The 24528-nt window shown below is 41.8% G+C and overlaps 1 protein-coding gene across 7 annotated transcripts in view; it reads left to right on the top strand.

Moving 5' to 3' along the window:
- DPF3 (double PHD fingers 3) overlaps nucleotides 1-22165 on the top strand; it is a 182157-nt gene extending 159992 nt beyond the window's left edge. For 5 of the 7 annotated variants that reach the window (XM_069950997.1, XM_069951002.1, XM_069951003.1 and 2 more), the window contains 3 exons: nucleotides 19362-19474; nucleotides 19875-19956; nucleotides 21490-22165. In XM_069950997.1, the coding sequence (XP_069807098.1) occupies nucleotides 19362-19474; nucleotides 19875-19956; nucleotides 21490-21551 (257 nt within the window). In that variant the 3' untranslated portion in view covers nucleotides 21552-22165. Of the gene's footprint in view, nucleotides 1-6435; nucleotides 8543-19361; nucleotides 19475-19874; nucleotides 19957-21489 lie in introns of those variants that run through there. The other 2 variants (XM_069951005.1, XM_069951004.1) reach the window with 1 other exon arrangement.
- The last annotated feature ends 2363 nt before the right edge of the window (nucleotides 22166-24528 follow it).

The raw sequence follows: 24528 nt of genomic DNA, 5'->3' as shown, positions 1-24528 counted from the left end.
CTCATCGCTTACTGGCCTGAAAGGTGACGTTATAAGTTCTCTGCAGGAACTAAGTGAGATTTTCAACAGTGAAGGAGCGCAGTGCAAACTGCACAATAGTGTAATTTTGCTCCTGAGCAGTTCAGGTGGAGGATGACAGCATGGAGTAGATGCCAGCGTGTCATGAAGGGAACTATAGTCTGCTAGCCACAGAAATATATGTCGTACATATGTTTGACACAAAAAAGAGGAATGGTACATCTTTAGTATTATTGTTACGCCATTGCTTTGTGTGTGTGATAACCCTGCAGCCTTTTTATATGTTTTCAAAGCTTTGGTTGTCAAGGCATGATGGGAATTGTAGTTGTGCATCAGCTGGAGGGCCGCAGTTTGACACCACTAGAGTATGTGATTAGAAAATAACCAGTCAGTGCAAAAATATTGAAGGAAATAAATTCAGTTTTCTTATTGATTATTCTGTTTCCATTTTGTCTCTGCCACATCAGTGCCCAAATACTTAAAAACAGCTGAAGTGGAAAACTATTCCTCACTTATATGGAGGAGAAGTATGCTACTGATACATCATGTTTCTGGATGGTTGTGGATGAGAGAACCTGAGCATGCGGCATGTGATTACCGGTCACTGCAGAAGCTGGATACAGCCCCAGGGACTCCAGGAAAACATGGATACAGCCTTTGGCTGTATCAGTGTTTTCCAAGCAGCCTCAGGACTGCATCCAACTTCTACAGTAATCAAATGCCACACGCTCCAGTTCAATTGGTATTGATGGGAACTAGAGTGCAGAAAATACAAATTTTCACCTTAGCAGAAGACGTTTAGTTTAACCTAAAGGTTTTTGTTTCTTTGAAACTGTAATCTCATCTGAAGGGGGTAGAGGTTATATATCATTTAGGTCTGAGCACTGGAACTCCACTAGTTCAGAGAATAGAGGCAGATTTGTCCCTGGAATGATGGGCGCACAGCCAGTGCTCCTTTAATTTTCTATGGGGCCACGGAATATTATTATGAGTTCAGCACTTGGAAATATTCAATGGCTCCACAGAACACGAATGGAACACTGACAATGCACTTCTGATGCACGCCATTCATTCTGGGGACAATTTTGTCCCTTTCAGGGAATTTGTGAACGTTCCAGTGATCAAACACCAACTGATCAGCCTATTATCTCTTGTCTACATAACTTTAAAGATGGGAATACCCCTTTAAGATAATAAGCAGTCTCCTGTATTTGACAATAGCATACTTACATTGTAAAATGTCTCATGTCTTTCCAGTGTCAAAATAAAAGAAAATTAACACCTTTGATTTGTAATGTCATTTGTAACTGCGACCATTGTGGCTGTTGGGGAATTTTATTTAACAAATATTTGTTTATACATTTTGCAAAACCCATTAAAGGAGAAGTTCGGCCAAAAGTATTTTTTAATATATTACTAAAGGAAAGTTAGACAAATTCCTAATGTACATTATGGGAAATGCACATATACTGCTATTTCTCTTAATTTATTAGATCATGGAGTCTGTAAATTCTCTCAAAAACTGTGACGTCACGAAATCAGGTGTAATTCCTATGGAGTGTCCAGCAGGGGGTGCAGTATATGAAGTCTATGGCACTGTATTGAACTCTATGGAAGATGTAATGTAAAAACTACCCTTTATTGATGGACTATGTTTATTGATGGACTATGTTTATGGATGGACTATGTTTATGGAACAATTTGGGGAGCAAGGACACTTGCTCCCCAAATGGAGGGCACCAAGCAGGGAGGGAAAGAGGTGCCGGTGCATCTACCTCCCCCCTCCCTCCCCTGCTTGGTGAATTGGGACAGATACACGCTACTACTCCTCCCATCATCTGCTCATACTATGAGCAGATGATGGGGAAGTAGTTCCAGGGAAGATCCCATCACCAAGCCAGCCCCCCCCCCCTCAGCCGACATTACCCTCACTCACCCACTCCACCCCCGGTAACTTCCCCCATAGTAACAGATCTGGTCCCCATTACCAACCCCCCCAGCCTCCCACACGTCCGTTCACTCCCCTGCCATCCCGGACTGCCAGCTCACTGCCGACCCCTCGTCCTGCATGTCACCCCCAGCAGCTCTTATCATCCAGGACCGCGCCGGCAGGACGTGGGGGCTGCAGTGAGCTGGTGGTCCGGGACGGCAGGGAAGCGAGTTAGACGTGCGGCTGTGGGGTTGGTGATGGGGACCTGATCTGTTACGATGGGGGAGGTTAGCGGCGGCTGCTGTAGGGGTGGGGTTGATGTTAGCTGAGCGGGGAGCTTGGTGATGGGGATCTCCCTTGTACTACTTCCCCATCATCTGCTCATATTGTGAGCAGATGATGGGAAGAGTAGTAGTGTCTATCTGTCCCAATGCACCAAGCAGGGAGGGAGGTAGTTAGATGCACCGGCACCTCTCTCCCTCCCTGCTCGGTGCCGTCCATTAGGGGAGCAAGTGCTCCCCAAATTATTCCATAAACATAGTCCATCAATAAAGGGTAGTTTTTACACTACATACTCTTCCATAGAATTCAATACAGTGCCATAGACTTCTACATATACTGCACCCCCTGCTGGACACTCTCTAGGAATTACACCTGATTTGTGACGTCACGGTTTTTGAGAGAATTTGAAGACTCCCTGATCTACTAAATTAAGGGAAATAGCAGTATAAGTGCATTTCCCATAATTAATGTACATTAGGAATTTGTTTAACTTTCCATAAGTAATTACATATTGAAAGTACTTTTGGCTGGAGTTGTCCTTTAATTATCAATGGAGTTAGAAAAACTGCTGTCAAAGAAGCCTTAGGTAGAAGGTAAAATTTTGTGAACAACTCATCCTCATCTCTAGTCTGATTGTTCTGTGTTTGAATACCAGTGGCTGAAGTTGGATGTAGCCTTAGGGCGTCCAGGAAAACATGGATGCAGCCATAGGCCATATTCTTGTTTTGCTGGATTCCCTAGGGCTTCAACTTCAGGTATAGATATTCACATGCCGATCAAGTCGCGCTTATCTCTACTAATATCCTGAAATGACTAGGCTTTCAACATGTCACATTTACATATCTCAAGATAGGCTTGGAGTACTATATGAGTAAGTGAAACAAAGTTATATTTCAATGATCCTTCAGACATAATCCAGCCAGACAAATAATAAGCAGAAAACGTGCAACTTTAGTGATGCTACTTGGCAATGTTTCGGTTGGATCCCCCAAACTTTCACAAGCCTCTGTAGCTCTGGCATGAAGTTGGAATAAAACTTTGTTTCACTTGCATCTAAACCTGAGTGCCGTGTTCCCTGCTTTTCTGTACTTGGTGGGACTAAGGAATCCCCAATCACGGGCACCAAATTCTACAAAGGAGAGTACAGTACGGTTTATTATTCGTAGATTTATATGAGTAAGGCATATTATGGCTTAGAACCTTTGCTAAATATTGACAGAAATTTGAAGTTAAAAATAAACTGTACCAGAGATTATTAAAAGATTTGTCTTGTTTGTATCATACAGGGGTTGTCAACCATAACAAAAAAATTAAACTAGCTTAGGAGAACTTAAAAGCACAAAAATAATTATTAAAAAAAAACACATTTACCTGGTCTCCGGGACACCTTGACCCCACAGGAACTGCCTGCTAAAAAAAAAATCATGTAACCTATGCATCACAGCCAGAAGTGGGCTGAGGGGGAGATTTATCAAAGTGGTGTAAAGTAGAATTGTCTTAGTTGCCCCTAGCAACCAATCAGATTCCACCTTTCATTCCTCACAGATTCTTTGAAAAATTATAATTTTGCCTTGTGAGCTCCGTTCCTAGGTTTGTTTGAAAATATACTGAAGTGTTAACATAGCCTAAAGGGGTTCTTTAATGGTAGTCTGCATGAGTTTAAAATTTTAATTTAAAGGCCTTGTCTAGAGAAAAAGAATGTCTGAAACCACCTATCCCCTGGCATTCACTTCCCGCTCGCTGCCGACGCATGTAATAGCGCAGGCAGTGAGTGGGGAAAGAGGAACAATTAAGCGCTAACAACTTTTGCTCCTCAATATTGTCACATATAATAGGGGCTTTACAGTGGACCTTTCAAGCCCTACAAAATTAGATGTTACCGTCAATAGTTTAGTGTGTCCTGATAACACACCCTTTTACAGTTTCTTGATGCGCCCTTCTGTTCCTGAAATTGGTAGGTTTGTAGTTTCTTTGACAATTCAGTTGGTTTTATAAAAATACATATTGGCCAGACATGCCCCTCAATGTAAACACTCACACCCCCTGACTATATAATCACAGCCATCGCTCCCATTATTAAAATAAAGTTCTTAGTATTAACTGAATTGTCAGACAAATTATAAACCCACATATCTGTGGCGTATCAAGAAATTGTATAAATCACCTTCAAATATAATAATCTCAAATATAGGGCTGTTGGCTACAGGTCCTCTTCCTTGGCCCCCTGCCTGTTGCTCAGCACTTCCGTGATCAGGGTCAGCATGTGGAATTGCCCACTCAGCGGTTGAGGTGGGACACCAATGCATACACAGATTGGTTAAGCAGTGAAATTCACATGCTAACCCTGACCCTGGAAGAGCTATGCAGAACATTTGGGCTTAGTAAGAATAGCTACAGCAGCCGCCAGACAATTTTTGCATTTTTATAATAAGCAAAAATGTAACAGAAAAATAAATATATATTATACCCCCATATATTTTCTGAAAGTAGACATGTTACACCAGCAAAAGCAGGAGGTAAAAAAAAAAACCTCATTATTAAAAAAAAAAAAAAAAAAAAAGATAGCAATACATATAGTGACAGCAAGAGTTTAAAGTGTCACTGTCATTTGAAATAACATTTGGCATGTAATAGACATATTCCAATAAAGAGAAGAGTCCAACAGGACCTTTGTGGAAAAGGTTTCTGAATGGCTATTCAATGGTAAGGTAGGATGCACGCTGAAAGGCCTACTATGCTTGTAAGCGGCACCACAGACTTGAAGAAAGAGGATTCCTACAGCATCCGTTTTGAGCAAACGTGAATTTAATCACATGACAGGGGTCCAATGTTTTGACCCAGGATTGAGTCTTTGTCAAGCATGATGCAACGTTGCACCCCTGTACCCTGACATGTGATTAAATTCAAATTGCTCAAAACTGATGCTGTAGAAATCCTCTTTCTTCATGTAATAGAGGCGTGTCAAATGTTTTGATCGATGTTCAGATCTGTACCGATTGTGTGAACAAGTGGGGAAAGAACCGCACTGCGCACGGTCCGCTCCCTGCTTGGTGTTAGTGAAACAGTTGGGCTCCATAGACTTACATTAGGAGCCTGACTGTTCATGTTGCACAGTGCTGGGAGAGGACTGCGCCTAGCTCGGTCTTCTCCTTGTTTGTCCTCGTGGTCGGTACAGGTCGGAACACTCGGACCTGGACTGATCAAAATTTCTGAAATTTCTCTATAAGTCAAAAAAAAATTTTTTTAATTGACAGTGACACTTCAAAATTTTATACTCCATTCATACAATCACAGGCACAGCACTCACTTTTGTATATTTTTATGTTGTATTACAGACGTGTCAAACTCAGGCCCTCCAGCTGTTTTAAAACTAAAATTCCCATCATGCCTGGACATGAGAGATAAGCTAAAGCTTTGGCTGTCCAGGCATGATGGGAATTGTAGTTTTGCAGCAGCTGAAGGGGCTGAGTTTGACATCCCTGTTGTAGTATACATCCTGTTCATTTATGGCACATAGAGGTATTCCCACACCTATCCTTGGTTAAATATAGTCACCCTAGGCCCCCCCAATCACTATTATAGGGGTTGCGCAGTGTGGATATTCTTTGAGAGATTTTCAATGGAGCAGTAGTTAAAGAGGATGTACCACCAGGTACATCCTCTTTAACCTAAACCCACTGATCGAACGGCGCCGGCACGGGGAAGCCGATGCTGTGGTCCTTTTTTCGGACCGAGGCCCCGTGCACGGCGCCATTCTATGCACCGTAACCAGCCGGTGCTCAAGCACTGGAGGCGGCCCGGGCCGCCCCTAGTGGGAGGTTATTCCCTCCCCTGTATGACACGGCTCCCTTAGAATGAATAGAGCCGCGTCATACAGGGGAGGGAATTCCCTCCCACTGGGGGCGTCCCGGCCCGCCTCCAGTGCTTGAGCACCGGCCGGTTCCGGTGCATAGAACGGCGCCGTGCACGGGAACAGGGCCTCGGTCCGAAAAACGGACCGCGGCACCGGCTTCCCCATGCCGGCGCCGTTCGATCAGTGGGTTTGGGTTAAAGAGGATGTACCTGGTGGTACATCCTCTTTAAAGGGGTATTCTAGTATAATCCTATAAAGAGAGACTTGGTAGGTTTTATTAAATATGTACAAGTAATCTAAATTATTGTGAAATATTTTAATTAATATATTTTTTGCTTTCTATTTCACACAGGTCACCATGCCCTATGATGATCATCTACTTCCTACAAGAAAGCAATCTGAGTGGATTTTGATGATAACATTGACTTCATTTAACAATACTCTGCACTTGGAGCCCAACCCCTTGCTTGTGCAATATGAGGGAAAAAAATACTGGCTTCTGCTGAAGATGTTTGGGGTTTTCATTTTATATATATTTTTTTAGCCTAGATGCTGTGTTTGACACCCAGCTAGTTTCATGTACATTTAAAAAAAGACAAAATTGCTCCTTATTTATTTCAATATTTAAAAAAAAAAAAAAAAAAAGCTATCCCAGGACTCTGAGGTTACTCAGTATTTTTGTTTTCATACATTTTATGTGGACAAGGAGAATTGCACTGAAATGAATGCAAACAGGTGCTGGTGATTAACTTTTTTTTTTTCATTAACATTTGCTGTCCTGTACACATGTAAAGCAGTTTTATGCTCTAGGCCTTTTTATATATAGGTTTTTAATTTTTTTTATTTTTTATTTTGTAGTGGAATTATTGGTGTCTATAAGCAGATAAGAAATTGCTATTTGCATCATGCTGGTTTGTATGTCGCCACTGCTGAAATTTTTTAACAGGCTGTCAATCACTGGACGGTAGCGATAAAATGGATATAAGCTGTACCTTAAATTACTGTGACTTGTTATTCTGCTGCTGAATCAATACTGGTACAGGCGATACTGGTAAAGCTGAACTTTTTCCCACAATTATTTTTTTGTGTTTACTTTTTAGCAGTGGGGTGCTACTTTCCCTGATAGAAATCTATGCCAGAGTAAAGCTCAAAGTTGGGCAAAGTTTAGAAACTTTTTGTTTTCCGCACATTAAATTGAAATGTCAGTATTGTGCCAGTTAAAGGTGCCCTTGGTTTGGGTTCAAGCACTGCAGCTCTTGTCAATAGGATCCATTCCTGCTTCTCTAAATAAATGCAAGTGAAGCCCTGGCCTTACTATCACACACTGTTGGGTTTATGGACATACTGTTGAATTAACGCTGCATGTTGTCCTAAAAGGTTTCTTTTTGCAGATTTTTGTCAATATACATGTTTTATAAATGTTTGTACATAACAATGTCACTTTAATCTGGCAGAAATAAATGCATCATAACCTATCAAACAAAATTAAAATAAAAAAAAAACAGCACATGTAAATCCTTCACATGTGCAGTTTGTTAAGCCAAAGCCTAATGTGAATCTAAGAAAAATGTAGAAGAAAAAAAAAAAAAAAAAAAAGTCATTTCATCTGGTGTTTGGTCCAAGAAAATGTGTGTGTGTGTGTGTGTGTGTGTGTGTGTGAATCCAGCCTTAGGGGTCATTCACACGTTCCACAATAAAAGACGATGTGTTACGGAACTTCCGAATCATTATCATTCATGATGATACGAGGAGCTCTGAAAAACAAATCTTCGTGCTATTGTACTGGCACAGTACAGTAACATGAAGATTTAAATAGTTTTGTGCTCGATGCGAGGAGTTCCAAATTCTGTTCCATAGCTCATCGTCCATGCACCGACCTAAACTGCAGACTATGTAAAGGCCCCCTAACAGCTCAGAATCTTGGGAATGTAGTTAAACAAAATGCAGGTCTGCAACATTTATTACCACACCAAGACACCTAAAAAAAAACCACACATAATGGCGAGATGACATATACATTTCGCACTCCATAGCATCACTAATTTTATAAATGTGCCTGCAGGTTTTCCCCTGAACGTTTTTATGCTTAAAGGTGGATTTAATATGTGCTTTTTATCTACCTATGCACTATTCAATGTCAGTTAGACAAACAACCACAGCATCAAGATTTTATGTATTAAAACAAAAAAACAAAAAATGACTTTTTTTTTAAATTGATGTTGGGCAGTTTGTTTTGGGGAGCCACTGTACCGTAACCCAAATGTAGCAATCTGTGCCGGAAGCCATGTGTCGTCTGCTGTGTACTGGTGGTGTGGTGTAATGCTCTTACTGAACTGAACAGGATGTGTGCCATCACTACACAGCAGGCAGCTTAGGGCCCTGTGTCTCGCTTATACCCTCTAAGTATTGAGCATTTAAGGTGAAGTCTGGGGAAAAAATTTGTTTAAGTATTGTAATGCTTTTTTCCCTGCACTTACTACTGCATCATGGCTTCACTTCCTGGATAACATGGTGATGTCACTTCCTGGATAACATGGTGATGTCACTTCCTGGATAAACATAGTGATGTCACTTCCTGGATAGCATGGTGATGTCACGATCCGACTCCCAGAGCTGTGCGGGCTGTGGCTGCTGGAGAGGATGATGGCAGGGGGACACTGAGAGACACAGGGTACTGGAGGGACACTGAGCATCCCTCTGCCATCATCCTCTCCAGCAGCCACAGCCCGCACAGCTCTGGGAGTCGGGTCGTGACATCACCATGCTATTCAGGAAGTGACATCACCATGTTATCCAGGAAGTGAAGCCTTGATGCAGTAGTAAGAGCAGGGAAAAAAGCACTATAAGCATTTTCCTTAATAAGTGTATATGGGTAATTTGTATAACTTTTGGGGGGTAATACAATACTTTCGCCGGACTTCTCCTTTAAATACAAAAGTGATGTTTTTATTAGATGATTTCTATAATGTTGAGATAAACAATGGTGTATTTGTCATAACACTGTCACACTGCCCACCCAGTAACATTCCTGCACTGCTTGCCATAGATCACCACAGTCACACTTCTATTAACAGTATCATAGTCCTTATCCTTAAAGGGGTTATCCAGCGCTACAAAAACATGGCCACTTTCCCCCTACTGTTGTCTCCAGTTTGGGCGGGGTTTTGAAACTCAGTTCCATTGAAGTAAATGGAGCTTATTTACAAACTGCACCTAAACTGGAGATAACAGTAGGGGGAAACGCCATGTTTTGTAGTGCTGGATAACCCTTTTAAAGTGTCACTGTTGTTAAAGTTTTCAAAATAAATTTTTTTAAAAAATCATGCTTTAAATCTATACTTACTTGTATCCAGGTTCTGTCTCCTTAGTCTTTTTAGTTCTGTGGTGGCTGAAAAAAAAGATACTAAAAACACAAAAAGTCCCAGTCATCTGCGCTTTCAGAGAAGACAGTCATTTGAATGATTGCAAACATTGAGCTGTGACTCTCTGTACTGGCCGGGACTTCAGGTGTTTAGTATCTTTTTTTTAACTAGCTGAAGGCTAAAAAGCTTCAGAAGACTGAACCTGGATACAAGTAAGTATAACTTTGTTATAAAGCACAATAACAAAAAAATAATTAATGTGAATTGCAAACTTGCTTTATTTCATATCTACTGTTGATTTTGAAAGTTTTAATAGAAAAGGCACATTTTAAGTTAACATTTTGAAACTCAAAGTGTAGAAAAAAAAACTATTTATTTTCAAATTAGCCTCTGAAAGCAGCACTAAGAACCCCAGTAGATTATAATGGAGCACATTGATCAGGCAATCCAGCATAGCCATTAAATGTATGGCAATATCTGCAAGAATATTGCTAGGAAAACAAATGGTGGAATCTGATAGGTTGCTAGGGACAACTGAGCCAATTCTACTTTACACCAGTTTGATAAATCTCCCCATTAGTATCTGTGTCATTTACAAAAACTTTAGCCAAAGAGACATCCAAGGTTTTGATCGGTCAGGGTGTGGGTGTTTAGACCCCTAGTAATCTAAAAAAAAAAAAAAGCACCAGGAGAAGCACATGGCTGAGAGCTTCACTCCCCTGATCACTGCAGTCTTTATCTTGCTGCAGGAGATGGGATCTATAGGCTAAACAATCAATCTGGAGATAGGCTTGGTTCTGAACACCCGTACCCCAACTGATAACTTTTGTCAGGTCAAAACTTTTTGCAAACAGGCACTTAAGTGTCACTGTCCTGAAATATAAATTTTGACATGTCATCACGAATTCTGACAAGGCAGCGTCATAGATGGTCATGCTGCCTCGCTATTTCTCCCTGGCTATACTGTATCTGCAGCACTCTTTCAGAAACAGTAGCACTCTTGTCCTCAGTTTCGACGTGGTTTTGCAACCTAGTTCCACCGTGATACTCGACCAGTGGAACAAAGTCCAAAAGTAAAATGGTGGAGGCACACTGGCACGCCAACAATACCAAATGAAGGAAGTCCAAGAGCATCCAAAGTACTGCAAAAATCATCAATGCTTTATTGGATTCCCAAGGATATGTGAGCAACATTTTGACCCTAACTGGCTTGATAAAGACCTGTAAGGGTCAAGACACAGCTGAGAATGCAGTACAGCTTTGAGGATTATTTGCACTACTTTGGATGCAGTTGGACTTCCTTTATTTTGTTTGTCACACAGACGAGTCAAAGATGTTGATCAGTCAGGTTCTTAGTGTTGAGTCCACCACCAATCTCTAGATATAGCCAGAAGTGTCTATCTGTATGCTTTACTTCCAGGCTCACCCCTAAATCCAACGAGTTGCAGTAGTCTGACACCATAGACTTACAGCGGAGTGCGTCAGATTGAGCAGCGAGTCGGTGAGTGACGCCTCTACAGGCTATATCTAAAGTGGTGTTCCCAGCGCTAAGACCGCAACCGATGAAAACTTTTGACATGACTCATAACAAGTCAAAAACAGCAACCTAGCATTGTGTTCACTGTCCAATACTTGACCTGTGCAACAAGCTCCTTCTTATCAATCATCCACAGAATGTCATAGGTTAGAAACACTGACTGGCTCCTATTCAAAAGGGTGAGGTCTTCATGAAACACATCTGTTACATTAGTTTCCCTTTAAACTATCAGCAGTTTAGAAGCATCTAGCCTGCTGATATATCCATCTAGCGCACGGGCACTTAAAATGAAGTTAAGTTTCTGACCTTCATCCTCTGCACCATTTTTGTGTACTCATATGCTAATGAGGTAGTCAGGTGCACTGGGGACGGGACTATGTTTTTAGGGTGTGTTCCCATGTACAGGATCTGCAGCAGATTTGAATCTGCAACTTCAAATCTGCGCCATCAAATCTGCTGCAGTTCCTGTACGTGTGAATGCACCCTTAGGCTGGGTTCACACTACGTATATTTCAGTCAGTATTGTGGTCCTCATATTGCAACCAAAACCAGGAGTGGATTAAAAACACAGAAAGGATCTGTTCACACAATGGTGAAATTGAGTGGATGGCCGCCATATAACAGTAAATAACGGCCATTATTTTAATGCAACAGCCGTTGTTTTAAAATAACAGCAAATATTTGCCATTAAATGACGGCCATCCACTCAATTTCAACATTGTGTGAACAGAGCCTTTCTGTGTTTTCAATCCACTCCTGGTTTTGGTTGCAATATGAGGACCACAATACTGACTGAAATATACATAGTGTGAACCCAGCCTTAAGGTGAAAATAGGGTCATTATTTAATAATTATGACTGTAAATAACAATCATGCTTTTTGTTTAGGACCGTAATTGTCAAAATATAGCCGTATTTTCAGCTAAAAAACATTGTGTGAACATTGCTTTAAAGCATATTAAAGTAATCAATATTTATACTTGAACTCCACAGCCCCATCTGCTCTAGAAGCTGAAAAGAGCCAAGCTGTTTTACACAACTTACATCATTCCCTTTGACTAATAGTAATTGTCCAAACCACACAGACCTGCAAAGTGTGCCATTTACATGACTCTGGGGCTATGGCTCCTAGTGCTGTTTATACAACACCTACTAAAGGGAAATAATCAGCAGGTTATAAGCATCTACACTGCTGATTTATCCCTATTGTGCATGGGAGGCTGAGGATGAAGGTAAGCCCCATCAGTCCCCCAGTGCACCAAAACATCTCATTAGCATAGCAGATAAACTGCTAAAATCATGGAAGAAACTTACCTTCATCTTCAGCACCCCAGGTTAGATGATTCTAGCCTGCTGACAGTTTCCCCTTTTAAAATGAACTGTGTAAAAACGGGCAGCTTGGCTGTTTTCAGTTTCTTGGCCACCTATCGTAGGCAAGAGGGAGTTGGAGAGCAAAGAACTGAGACAGAAATATCCCTTTAAGCTCTACTTACATAATGCTAGGCTATACCTTAAATTATACCTGTGAAGTTAAAAAAAAAAACAAAAAACTTTTGACATGTGAGATGTTTGATCAGTCGGAATCTCACTGCTGAGACCCCCACAGAAAAAGATAAATGCATAGTATCGCACCCGTTTGTCAAGCCCAATAGGCCATCCAGAGAAATGGGATCAAGATCAATGCAAGTCAGGTAGTGAAATGTGCTACTACTCGCTTCTTTTGGCTCAAAGTTTTTCTAAATGACAGTGCTAATTTAACTCTAGGTCCCCATCCACTTTATACTGATGTTGGCCAAACCTGCTGCATGGGAGCCTGCTGATACCCCATGGACAGATGGGCAATGGACATGATGAAATTACATTGCCTGACCCTTTTATTCTCTGAGAGATAAGCCACTGCCAGAGCTATCTGGCTGTGGCTTACCTCTACCATAAAAACACAGGCCAAACACTCTTCTAAAGACCTGCAACACAGGCCCCTGAGAAGCACTGGGTTGATGGTGGCATTATACTGGGGGTGTGGTGGTGTCGGTGGGAATTTACCAAGGCTTGTATGTCAGTTTTATGGAGTAAAAGTCACACACTTTTGTACAAGACCAATTTTGCTAAAAACAAACGACCTTCATTTGTTACTATAGCAACTCCTCTATGTGTTTAAAATGACGGCCCATTGCCGGATCAGCGGTGAGCTCCTCTGTTCATCCAAAAGTTCGGGTCTCCATGGATACCAATATGCAATGGAACTCCCACTGATCGGGCAACAGGCTGTCATGACAGGTACACTGTAAATGTATAGTGACTTTTTAGACACATTTATTATATGCAGCTTTATAAAAAGATGCAACTTACTGCTTAACGCCGCTCAACAGGAAGCAAACCACAGGCCAAAAAAATAAATAAAAAAACCCTGCAAAAATTAGTCATACACCACAAGACAATTTGGTACAATATTACTGAAACTATTGCTATAAAGGCAAAATACCAAGCTTAAAAAAAGTTGCAAGTGATAAATTTTCTTTGCTTTTAACTTGGGGGCTAGTTAGCTTTAGGGATATGTGTTTTATCCTAGCAATATGCCATCATTTATATTAGAGGGAAAATTATTAAAGGGAACGGGTGACCATGGAAATGCTAACTAAGCTATTGGCATTATGTTATAGAGTAGAAGGAACTGAGCGGAGTAATATATACCTTTATGGGAAAAGATTCAGTCTAACTTGTAATTTATTGATTGAAATCTCTGATGTTTCCAGGCTAAAATGAGTCGAGACCATTGAGACCGCCCACTGGACTCCTTATCACAGAATGAGCAGGGATTTCAATTAACATGCTACAAGTTATACTGAATCTTTTCCCATAAAGAGATTATATATATATTTTGCTCAGCTCTTCCTGCTCTATAACATGGCGACAGATTAGCTAGCATCGTCTGGGTGCATTATATAAATTGAGTTTTACTAAGGGGTCAAAGTTCGCAACATAAACAGTCAGCTCTGGAAAAATGGAATCTCTTAGGGGGCTATAGGCAACACAGGCCAGTTTTATACATAAGCAGTTCTGCTACTAACCTGCAATGTTTTCAAGATCCGTGTTGTTTACAGAACCAAATTATCTCGCAGCCAAGGATTTGCTATAATGTAGTTTGGAATTTAAGCCATTTAACGTAAATAGAAAGGGGGTGGTATAACTTATACCAGGGTGATGAATGCCCAATGGACGCCCTTTTGGTATTCATTGGGAGAGTAAGGCTGCATTCACACGTTCCGTGTTCCGCACAGACCATGAACGTTGAATGCCTGTAACGGACTTCTCCTCCCGCCCTGGGCAGCATCTTTGATAAGATGCTGGGAGCGGGGGAAACTGCGCTGAGCATATCTGTACAGTTCCCCCGCTCCCAGCATCTTATCACAGATGCTGCCCGGGTGGGGGGGGGGGGGGGGAGAAGTCCGTTACAGGCCTTCCACGTCCGTGTTCCGCGCGGAACACTGAACGTGTGAATGCAGCCTTAGGCTCTTAGAATGCCTTTGGTATAGATGTATGGAGCTTGCCTAGTTCAAATATAGCAGAGAAACTAATGTGAACACAGCATTACATGGATGCATTGTAGAACAGAATACATATGAGCTGCTGAGGCACTAACGGTTGCAGACACAGTAGTCTGACGTGTTAGGTCTGTAGCTTTGGGTGTGACAAAACTTTGCTTTTCACTTTCTACATTCGTCTTTTATATAGAATGGCTAGCCTGTCTGTTTTCTGTATTTACAAGAATAGTCTGAAGTAGGTTTCTGTGGCTATGATACCGCTAGACATATACGTTTCCTCTGTACATTGTCAGCACTAATATATTACCGTATTTACAGATGTTTTACTCCAGTAGTAAAGAGTTTTCACTAACTGCATCACCAGACTAGACGGTCACATGGCATTACCCAGAAGTTGTATATGTGTCTTTAGCTAAATCTTGGGTTATAATGCTAGTCGCTGTGTGTTCATCCCATTGCTTCTTCTTGTGCTTTTTTTCTATACTGAATTACTGTGTAGTGTAAAGAGAGATGCATCATTGTGAGATGGCTTCAATGCATTGGACCAGTCTCTAGCCAAAGTAACTATGTAATTACAGTTGTATTTAATATGCTCACAAGCAAAATGAATTAAATCTCTTTAGTTTGGAAATAACATTGTGTCATAAAGAGTGTTCTTTTGCTGAGGTTTAAATGGTTTGTAATTCCCATAGTCTGTATTTACTGTATTACATTTTTTAATGATTAATAATTGATACTAGGTTGAGTTCCAAACTCGGTGCAAAACAATCACAACTGCTTAAAGGGGTACTCAGGAGAGAGGAAAAAAAATCAATTGGTGTCAGAATTTTTAAATTTAAAAATCTGTAAATCTTTCTATTTAAAAAAAAATCTCCAGTCTTCCAGTACTTATCAACTGCTTTATGTGCTGCAGGAAGTGGTGTATTCTTTCCAGTCTAGCACAGTGCTCTCTGCTGCCACCTCTGTCCATGTCAGGAACTGTCCAGATCAGCAGCCAATATCCATAGAAAACCTCTCCTGCTCTAGGCAGTTCCTGACATGGACAGACTAGAGAGAATACACTACTTCCTGCATGACTAGTATGTGTAAATCATGGCAAACACCTACACCTGCTCTGGAGCAGGTGTAAATTTCTGCACCTGCCATGCGACAGGCACAGACCCGCCATATTTCCCAAAAGGCGTGCGTCTCTTAGTAAAACTGGCAGTGTATACAGGTACGGATGGTCTTGCTAAATTTCCCCAAATATTTTTTCTCCGGAATACCCCTTTAATCTTTATCAGCAGCAGAATAGCAAAGTGGATGGGAGGTCTGAAATGTCAAGCATATGCTTCAGAAAAAATTACAGAGATGGTGGTGAAGATTTTGACGCAGATCTGGGCAGCATTGAAAAATTACTTTTACTAAGTTTAAAATATTAGTATATTTTTCGCCAAATCCACTGAGAAAAGGGCATACAAAAAATCAGCACCATTTCCATCGCCTGGCTGTACCCTACCATCTGTTAACCTGCTAACTTTGGATAATAACACAAAACATATGGGTATGGTTTTGGCCACACGTAGATGATCAGTCTGGCGCAGGTGGATAGATGCATGTGAATTCACATCCATATGTCCTTATACACATACACGTCCTTACACACATACACTACAGTACTCAGCATGAGAAGAGGTGCCAACAAGATGTGCTACATATTATTGAATAAGGCTACGTTCACACACTGTACAAATAACGTCCGTTCCGTTGTGAAAGCTGTTGTTTAACGCTACCTACGGCCGTAATTACTGATAATTAATTCCAGCAGTAGGTAGCGTTAACCCCTTAACGACGCATGACGGGTATACCAGTCATGCTGCGGCCGTTAAGGGGGATCAGAGAGGGCTCCCGGCGTGAGCCCTCTTTGCAGCCCACGGTCCCCGGTTGCTATGTGCAGCCAGGGATCGCGGGTACAAGCCGTCGCGGCCGGCTAATTAACTATTCAAATGCAGCTGTCAAAGCTGACAGCTGCATTTGTATAATGGTGGTGGCCCCTCTCCCTGGTGTCGAGTGGGGATCTCCCATCGCGATCCGATCGCGGAGGGGAGATCCGTTGTAATGAGCCTGCCGGGGCTCAGCGTCGGAGTGACTCTGATCCCGACTCGGCAATCCATTCAGATGATCTGCAGCAGACCATTATAATAGAGCACCAATCTGATGGATCGGTGCTCTGTTATATACACAGCATTGATCTCGATGGGAGATCAGTGCTGTGCATATAGAAGTCCCCCTGAGGGCTTCTAATTACTGTGAGTGAAAAAAGAATAAAGTGTTTTTATTAATAAATAATCCCCTCCCCTAATAAAAGTCTGAATCACCCCCCTTTTCCCATTTTATAAATAAAAAAAATAAAAAACATGTTTGCTATCGCCACATGCGTAATCGCCCGGAATATTAATTTATTTAATTCATGATCCCTCACGGTAAACGTCGTAAGCGCAAAAAAATTCTGAAGTACAAAATTGCGCAATTTTGGTCACATCAAATCCAGAAAAATTGGAATAAAAAGTGATCAAAGTACAGATCATGGCGCAAAAAATGACACCTCACACAGCCCCATAGAGTTAGGATAAAAGAGTTATAAGCATGGGAATACAGCGATTTTAAGGAACGTTTATTTTCTGTAAAAGGTTTTATTTTTTTTTACGAGCCATCAATTAATATAAAAGTTATATATGTTACATATCACTGTAATCTTAACGACTTGAGGAACATATAACATGTCAGTTTTTCCATAGGACACGGCGTAAAAACGAAAGAAAAAGAATTGCGTTTTTTTTTTTTTTGTTTTTTCAATTTCACTGCGCATATAATTTTTTTCTGGTTTTGCAGCATATTTTATGCAAAAATTCAGCCTGTCATTGCAAAGTACAATTAGTTACGCAAAAAATAAGGCAAATGCAACTGCTATGGCCTTATATACACAAGGAGGAAAAAAATAAAATTAGCCCAGTCCTTAAGGGGTTAAACAGCACACGTTAAATGTGGAATGGCCGTTGTTTGTACATTGTGTAAATATAACCTAAGGCAGATCTCCAGTCCAGGAATCCAGCAAAGATACATAATTTAGTTGATTTGTACAGTTCTGTTCACATTTACCTTAAAGGAATTCTCCAGGATTAGAAAAACATAGCTACTTTTTTTTCCAATAACAGAACCCCCCTTTGTCCTCAGGTTGTGTGTGGTATTGTAATTAAGCTCCATTCACTTTAATGGAACATACCCAAACTGAGGACAAAAAAAGGTGCTATTTGTGGAAGAAAGCAGCCATGTTTTTGAGGTTTCCCTCTCTTTTGACTGCAATACCTCATATGCAGTGCCATGCTGGCAGAATTGCACTGGGGTTCCTTTAAGTTAAAGGGGTTGTCCAGCAAAAAATGTTCTCTTTCAAATCAACTGGTGTCAGAAACTTTTATAGATTTGTAATTTACTTCTAAACACAGAGAGACACAGTGCTCTCTGCTTACATCTCTAGCCGAGTCAGGAACTGTCCTGAGCAGGAGAGGTTCCTATGGGGATTTGTTGCTGCTCTGGACAGTTCCTGACTCGACCAGAGATGTCAGCAGAGAGCACTGTTTGTGAACTGTTTTCACTGGACAACCCCTTTAACTTGAGTAGTGACTTCTGAGTACAGGAACACTGATGTAAAACACTTTCATGTTATTCTTTCAGCTCTAGATCATGCTTAGAGTAAAAGTGACAGAGGTGGTGCTGAGCCGCAGCATACATGCCTCCTCCCTCCTCCACCCTTTTCTGTCTTGACTGATGTGCATGGAAGGATTTATGCAATTTGCAGCTCAGCACAGACTCTTTGATACTTGAACCCTGTGAATAACAGATTTCCTTGAGGGCCAGCTGGATACAAATGTATTACGTTGACATTTTTGCATCTTTGACTGTGAGTTTAATGACCCGAACTTGGCGTCTTAGATGAATATAAATCGGCTATTATCTTTGGGGTCTAGGAAAAGCAACAAAGAACAAATGAAAATCAACAGAACTGAGTGTAAGATGATTTGGAAAGCACATTACATACAATGGCCAAGATACTGTAGTATGGGGGCGCTGATTAAAGTAACCCATAAGGTCTTTTGTTTTTCTTTCTAATAGCCCACAAGAAATTCCATAGCCAGCAACACAAAACTTAAGGTACAAGCAACACATTTCTAGGCATATTTGCCGTCTGGCTCCAACCATTACGTTTTATAAAGTTCTTATTCTTACATATCTTGATTTCTCTTACAGATGGACATTTGGCCTTACCCCCTTCTACCGATAGGTGTCTTCTGGGTGCTTTACTGTGTGGATTGGAAGTGCATGCCAGCACCCAAACGTTTCAACCCAAGTTTGCCCTGTGCGCAGCTTCTTCCCTGGTGTTTTAGAAAATTAAATTTGAGATTTTTGGTGGCGGTATGAAAGCATACCATGGTTGTGATATGGTTACCCTCAGGGCTCTTGTAAATAAAATGGACACTGTAAGCTAACAAAAACTATTGTAAAAGATATATTAAGTGCAAAGGATGGGGAGTGTATTCATATAGCAAATGCACAAAAAAAAACCCTGATTGTTTATACAATTCTTTACATAACATTGCGGTGTCTATTTATTTTAAAGAGCTTAGCGACATCGGCTGTGCCTATGAGTGTGAGTGGAGCTGTACGTCACTGGCAGCAAAAGGGTTACTGCTTGCTGTTACCCTGTTTAGTTACACCCTATTGCAGTAAGGTTTGTACAGTGTCACTTTCTAACACACCTGCATTTGAAAAACTAAAATTGTTGTTGTTTTCTTGTTTTGCAGGTCACCCAACCTGTCTGCAGTTCACTGTAAATATGACAGAGGCCGTTAAAACCTACCAGTGGCAGTGCATAGAGTGCAAGTCCTGCATCATCTGTGGGACATCAGAGAATGATGTGAGTAGCATTTAAAGGTTTTTTGGGGACAAAATATCTAAAGGGGTTATCCTAGCATTTGTAAAACTTAGTTCTCTGCCTCTACCTACATTAAAGGGGTATTCAGAAAAAAAAAAAAAATGCGTCACTGTCAGGAACTGCAGGGCTGCTCAAGCAGTGGTGCACATGTTAGCATTAGAACAGACATTACACTTATGCTGTGTTAGTAGCAATGAAGCAATGGCACCCTGTAGGAAAGTGCAGTGTTTGACTGCTGTGAATCCCAACCATAACTGCACTGGCTAGAACTAAGCAGAGACTGAATAATTAATTTAATATAAAACTAACATCACTTTAAAAAAAATTACTAGTATTTGTGCTCATCTTCTATTGATATTCTGTGCATGTCTATTTTATAAAGGAACAGCTTCTTTTCTGCGATGACTGCGATCGTGGATATCACATGTATTGCCTAAGCCCTCCAATGGATGAACCACCAGAAGGTACCATTGTTCTGTTTTCCTAAAGAAAAGTCACTATGGCAGCATAAAAATGCACATGCGCTCTCTATTTGTATGTCACAGGGTTTACCCTTGTGGTTTTCATCTTTTAGTAACAAACAGTCACGGTCATTAAAAATATGTTTTGACAAATCATCAGGCTAAAGGCCCTATTCCACGGAATGAATGTCGTTCGTATTCGGCCGATATCGTCCGTTACGAACGATAATCGTCCAGTGGAATAGAGTGCAACGATCAGCTGACATCGTTCATGTCGGCTGATCATTGCAGTCACTTGTTTTTCAACATGTTGAAAAACAAGCGACTGATACAGCAACGATCTTCTGCCGTCGCTCCGTTGAATAGGAGCATCGGCAGCAGATGCTGCTGTATCATATGGGCTGCCCAGACTATCAGCGATCCTCCGAGCAGCCCCCCCCCCCCCCCCCCGCAGCCCCTCCCGCACGCGCTGAATAGCGGCGGCAGCGAGTGGGGAACGAGGAGCAAACGAGCGCTGAGAGCGCTCTTAACGACCGGTGAAATAGGGGCATAAGGGCCCTATTCCACAGTAACGATAATCGGCCAGATCGGCCCCATTTGGCCGATTATAGTTCGGAGAAATAGAGAGAACGATCAGCCAATGATCGTGTCATCAGCTGATCGTTCATTTAGGGCCAGACCTAAAATCATTGTTCCCCCACCGCGCATCGCTACAGTTGAATAGCGGTGCGCAGCAGGCGACCGACAATTTGACAAGCAGCAGCATACATTACCTGTCCAGGCTTCTTCTCGGCGCTGTCACAGGCCGGAACCGCCGGGGCCTGTGATTGGCTGAATGTGGCCTGTCAGCTGACCGGCCATTCTGAAGATAGAGCGTGCGGGACCCTGGGATGAAGACAGCGCGGAGAAGCCTGGACAGGTAATGTATGATGCTGCAAGGACATCGGTAACGATATCTCTGCGGCCCTCGCCCAACAATCATTGGGCCGTGGAATAGGCCCAGTAAACGAGCGGCGATCTAGCAGATCGCCGCTTGTTTACATTGTTGATCGGGCCCTCCTCGGCCCGTGGAATAGGACCCTAAGACCCGCTGTGATCGGGAGATATAGCCAGGGAGAGAGCACGGCGGCCGTGCAATCCACTCCCCAGGCCACTTGCTAATTCCACCAGTTTAGCCTCATAGACTGTAATGGGGGTAAACTGTTGGAAATAGCAAATGGCTGGTGATAACACTGCCCCCACGCTCTCTCCCCGGTTATATCACCTGATCGCAGAGGGTCTCACTGCTGATCAATACCTTTGGACATGACAAAATGTATTTTTCATGACAGTGTCTCTTTAATGCACTTTTAGTAATCAAGAACTTAAAAATCTAGGCTATACATATAAAATTATATTTTATATTAGAAATTTGAGGAGAGTACAGGGCAGAGTCTCCTTATACCGCTGATGTTCCTAGTGACATTTTAGCTCAAACTGAACTCAGTCTCAGCACAAACGTTGCTGTGATTGATGTATTCTTCTTTTTTTCTATAGGAAGCTGGAGCTGTCATCTGTGTGTGAATGAATTACGAGAAGACACTCTGCCCCAGGACTAGGAGTACATTGTCATGCCTGGATGATGAGTGAAGACAACCTCAGTGAAGTGACAACAACTGGATATCACTCATGAAAATCACTGTGTTTGTGCTTCACAGATCTAATATTCATATCCACTGAGTTAGGGAAACTGGATATAGGCGGCTGTTTATAACAGAACATTTTGCGTCTCCTTTGTTAAGTGACATGTATAAATGATCGGCAGCCCTGCCTCTCTGTCTACATATCCAAATTAGTGATTCCGGAACATAATCACATAAGCTACTAACATGCCTTTTGGTAGAATATTGAGGAAAAAAAATAGGAGTTGGTTTTGTTCTACAAGTAAATCTTCTTACCATAAATGTTCAGGGTGATGCTATCGCTATATTGCTAATACATAACCAGCAAATACTAACAATGGATATGCCTTGCATTATGTTTCTGTTGCAGTCTGCATAAGCCTCTTAATGTTGAAAACTGCTTGGAAACAATTGTTGCCTTCTTAGTAATTGGTAAGGGGGTATTCACGTGTTCCATGCACACTCAGTTCCGCAGCACATCGTCCGTATTTACAGACTGTGCACAGAACATGTGAATGCTCCTTAAAGGGGTTATCCAGCGCTACAAAAACATGGCCACTTTCTTCCACAGACAGCCACACTCTTGTCTCCAGCTTGGGCGGGGTTTTGCTGCTCAGTTCCATTGAAGTGAACGGAGCTTAATTGCAAATTGCACCTGAACTGGAGACAAGAGTCGTGTTGTCTCTGAAAGAAAGTGGCCATGTTTTTGTAGCACTGGATAACCCCTTTAAGTGTCTTCTGTGTTCACATCTTAATCATTTTAAAGAAGACTGCCACCCAAAATCTATGCTGTTTTTCCACCTCTATTACTTCACCAATAACTGTGCAACGTTTCCTGGATTATCTGCAACCTTGCACGGCTATAGATGAACAAATGGTGCCTTGGTTTGTGCCTCGTGCATTATTCACCATATGTGAAAGTGGCCACACATGGTGCCAGCAGCTCCATCTAGTGCCTGGAACTGTGAAATGCAGGCGGGTCTTGTGGTCTGTTTACACAGACAGATTTTTTTTAAGCCAAAGCCAGGACCATACTATAAACAGAGAACAGGTCATAAAGGAAAGACTGAGATTTCTCCTCTTTCCAGCTTTAATAATCTTTCAGATAATCTGCCTGTGTAAACATACCGTTAGTGCTTTAAAAATCCAAACCAAGGAATACACTGGTGAACAGTGCACCAAGGAGGCAGTTAAGAGACATACCGTCCTCCTCTGCACCCCGTGCGCAATTGGGGGCTATCAGCATATTAGAGTTGTCTAACCTGCTGATAGTTCCCCTTTAGGGTACTTTTACACATGACAACTCGCACGAGATCCACTACGAGGTAAGGTCCTGGCAGGTCCCTGTGCATACATACTCGCAGCGGTCTGTATGTAATTCAGCCGCCCCTTAACCCCTTAATTGGCTCCCGCTGTGTGTAAACATTACCCGTCTCCTTGCTGCATGGGGTCCCGACTTCCTGCTCTGCCGCCCAGCCGCAGCCACTGATTGGCTGGGCGGAAGAGCAGGAAGTCTGGACACACAGCGGGAGCCGATTTAAAGGTTAAGGGGGCGGCTGAATTACATACAGACTACTGCGAGTATGTATGCACAGGGACCTGCCAGGACCTTACCACGTAGCGGGTCTCGCTGCAAAACTCGCATTGAGATTTCCGCTGCGAGTCATCATGTGTGAACCCACCCTTAACAAAGATACCATAAACATCTAAGAAACTATCGTGATTTATATGTCAAAAAAGGCTTCATGTTATGCGGGCCATATAATGGCTTTTTTACCTGAGGATTAATATCAGATCTCACATATGGAATAGTAAAGACTTCCCAGCACTCACCAAGTAAATTCTGCTATTCATTCACATTCCAACATGGACACATTTTAACGCACAGGCCTTTATCAACTGAGGTAGTTGATGAAGGCCTGTGTGCCGAAGTACGTCCTATGACTATAAAATCCATGTTGGAATTTGAAGAATTTACGTGGTGAGTGCCGGGATTTTTTTTTTTAAATGCCTTGGATTTGCCTGCCAGGAGTACCAGCCCTTGAGCAGAGTGATATGGAATGGCTTTGTGTACTATGCTATACCCCCTATTTCCCCTGTGGCTTCTGCAGGGCTAATGTAACCCTAAATACACACTTGGCTTACATCACCAGAAAGCTCCTACAGATGCTAAGTGTGATGTGAACAGAGCCTAAATGATCATAGAAGCAGCACTTTATCAGTATGTTCAGTGTTTAATAAAGTTTTACCGCGAGAAGCTAATTCACATGGGGCAAGAGATATAGCTGTGCTTCTTGTGTCCCTTTCTGCAAAAAGCGCAGCCACAATGGAATGAAAAAAAATATCGACAGGAACTAGAGTTGAGAAAACTTACAGGAAGTTCTGGTTTGCGATAACTTGAACTCATTGCATTTGACTCCCGGTGGCTGGAGAAGATGGATGCAGCCCTAGCCACCAGAAGTCAAATGCCAAGAGTAAGAGTTCTCGCAAACTGAACGTATTGTAAGTTTGCTCTTCTCTATCTATAACTTCTGGCCAATATATGGTCATTTTTACCTTTTTGAGAGAAACCCCTCTGAACTCCTAACTCATGATTATACAGTATGTTAAAAGGAAATGTCATTTACCGGGGAATGGGGTTGAAAAACCTGTTTGTCTTATACATTCCATTAAGCTATATAACATTACCTAAAACTGGAAGTCACTATCTGTAGTTTGCTGAAAGATCCTGGGAAACAACTTTGGAGAATCTGAATTTTTCACAGTGGTGCAACGATGATGTCAAAATGGTCTAACAAGCTAATCTTATATTATATTTATTTTATAGACGGTGAACACTATGCACTGCAAAATACCTGTATGATTAATAAGATGAAAATACTAGGGTGACTTAAAAAGTACCTGTCCCACAGCA

This window comes from Dendropsophus ebraccatus, chromosome 13 (assembly GCF_027789765.1).
Source record: "Dendropsophus ebraccatus isolate aDenEbr1 chromosome 13, aDenEbr1.pat, whole genome shotgun sequence".
NCBI classification, from domain to species: Eukaryota; Metazoa; Chordata; class Amphibia; order Anura; family Hylidae; genus Dendropsophus; species Dendropsophus ebraccatus.
The sequence above is the reverse complement of the archived record's forward strand: the minus strand, read 5'-3'. Positions and strand labels throughout refer to the sequence as shown.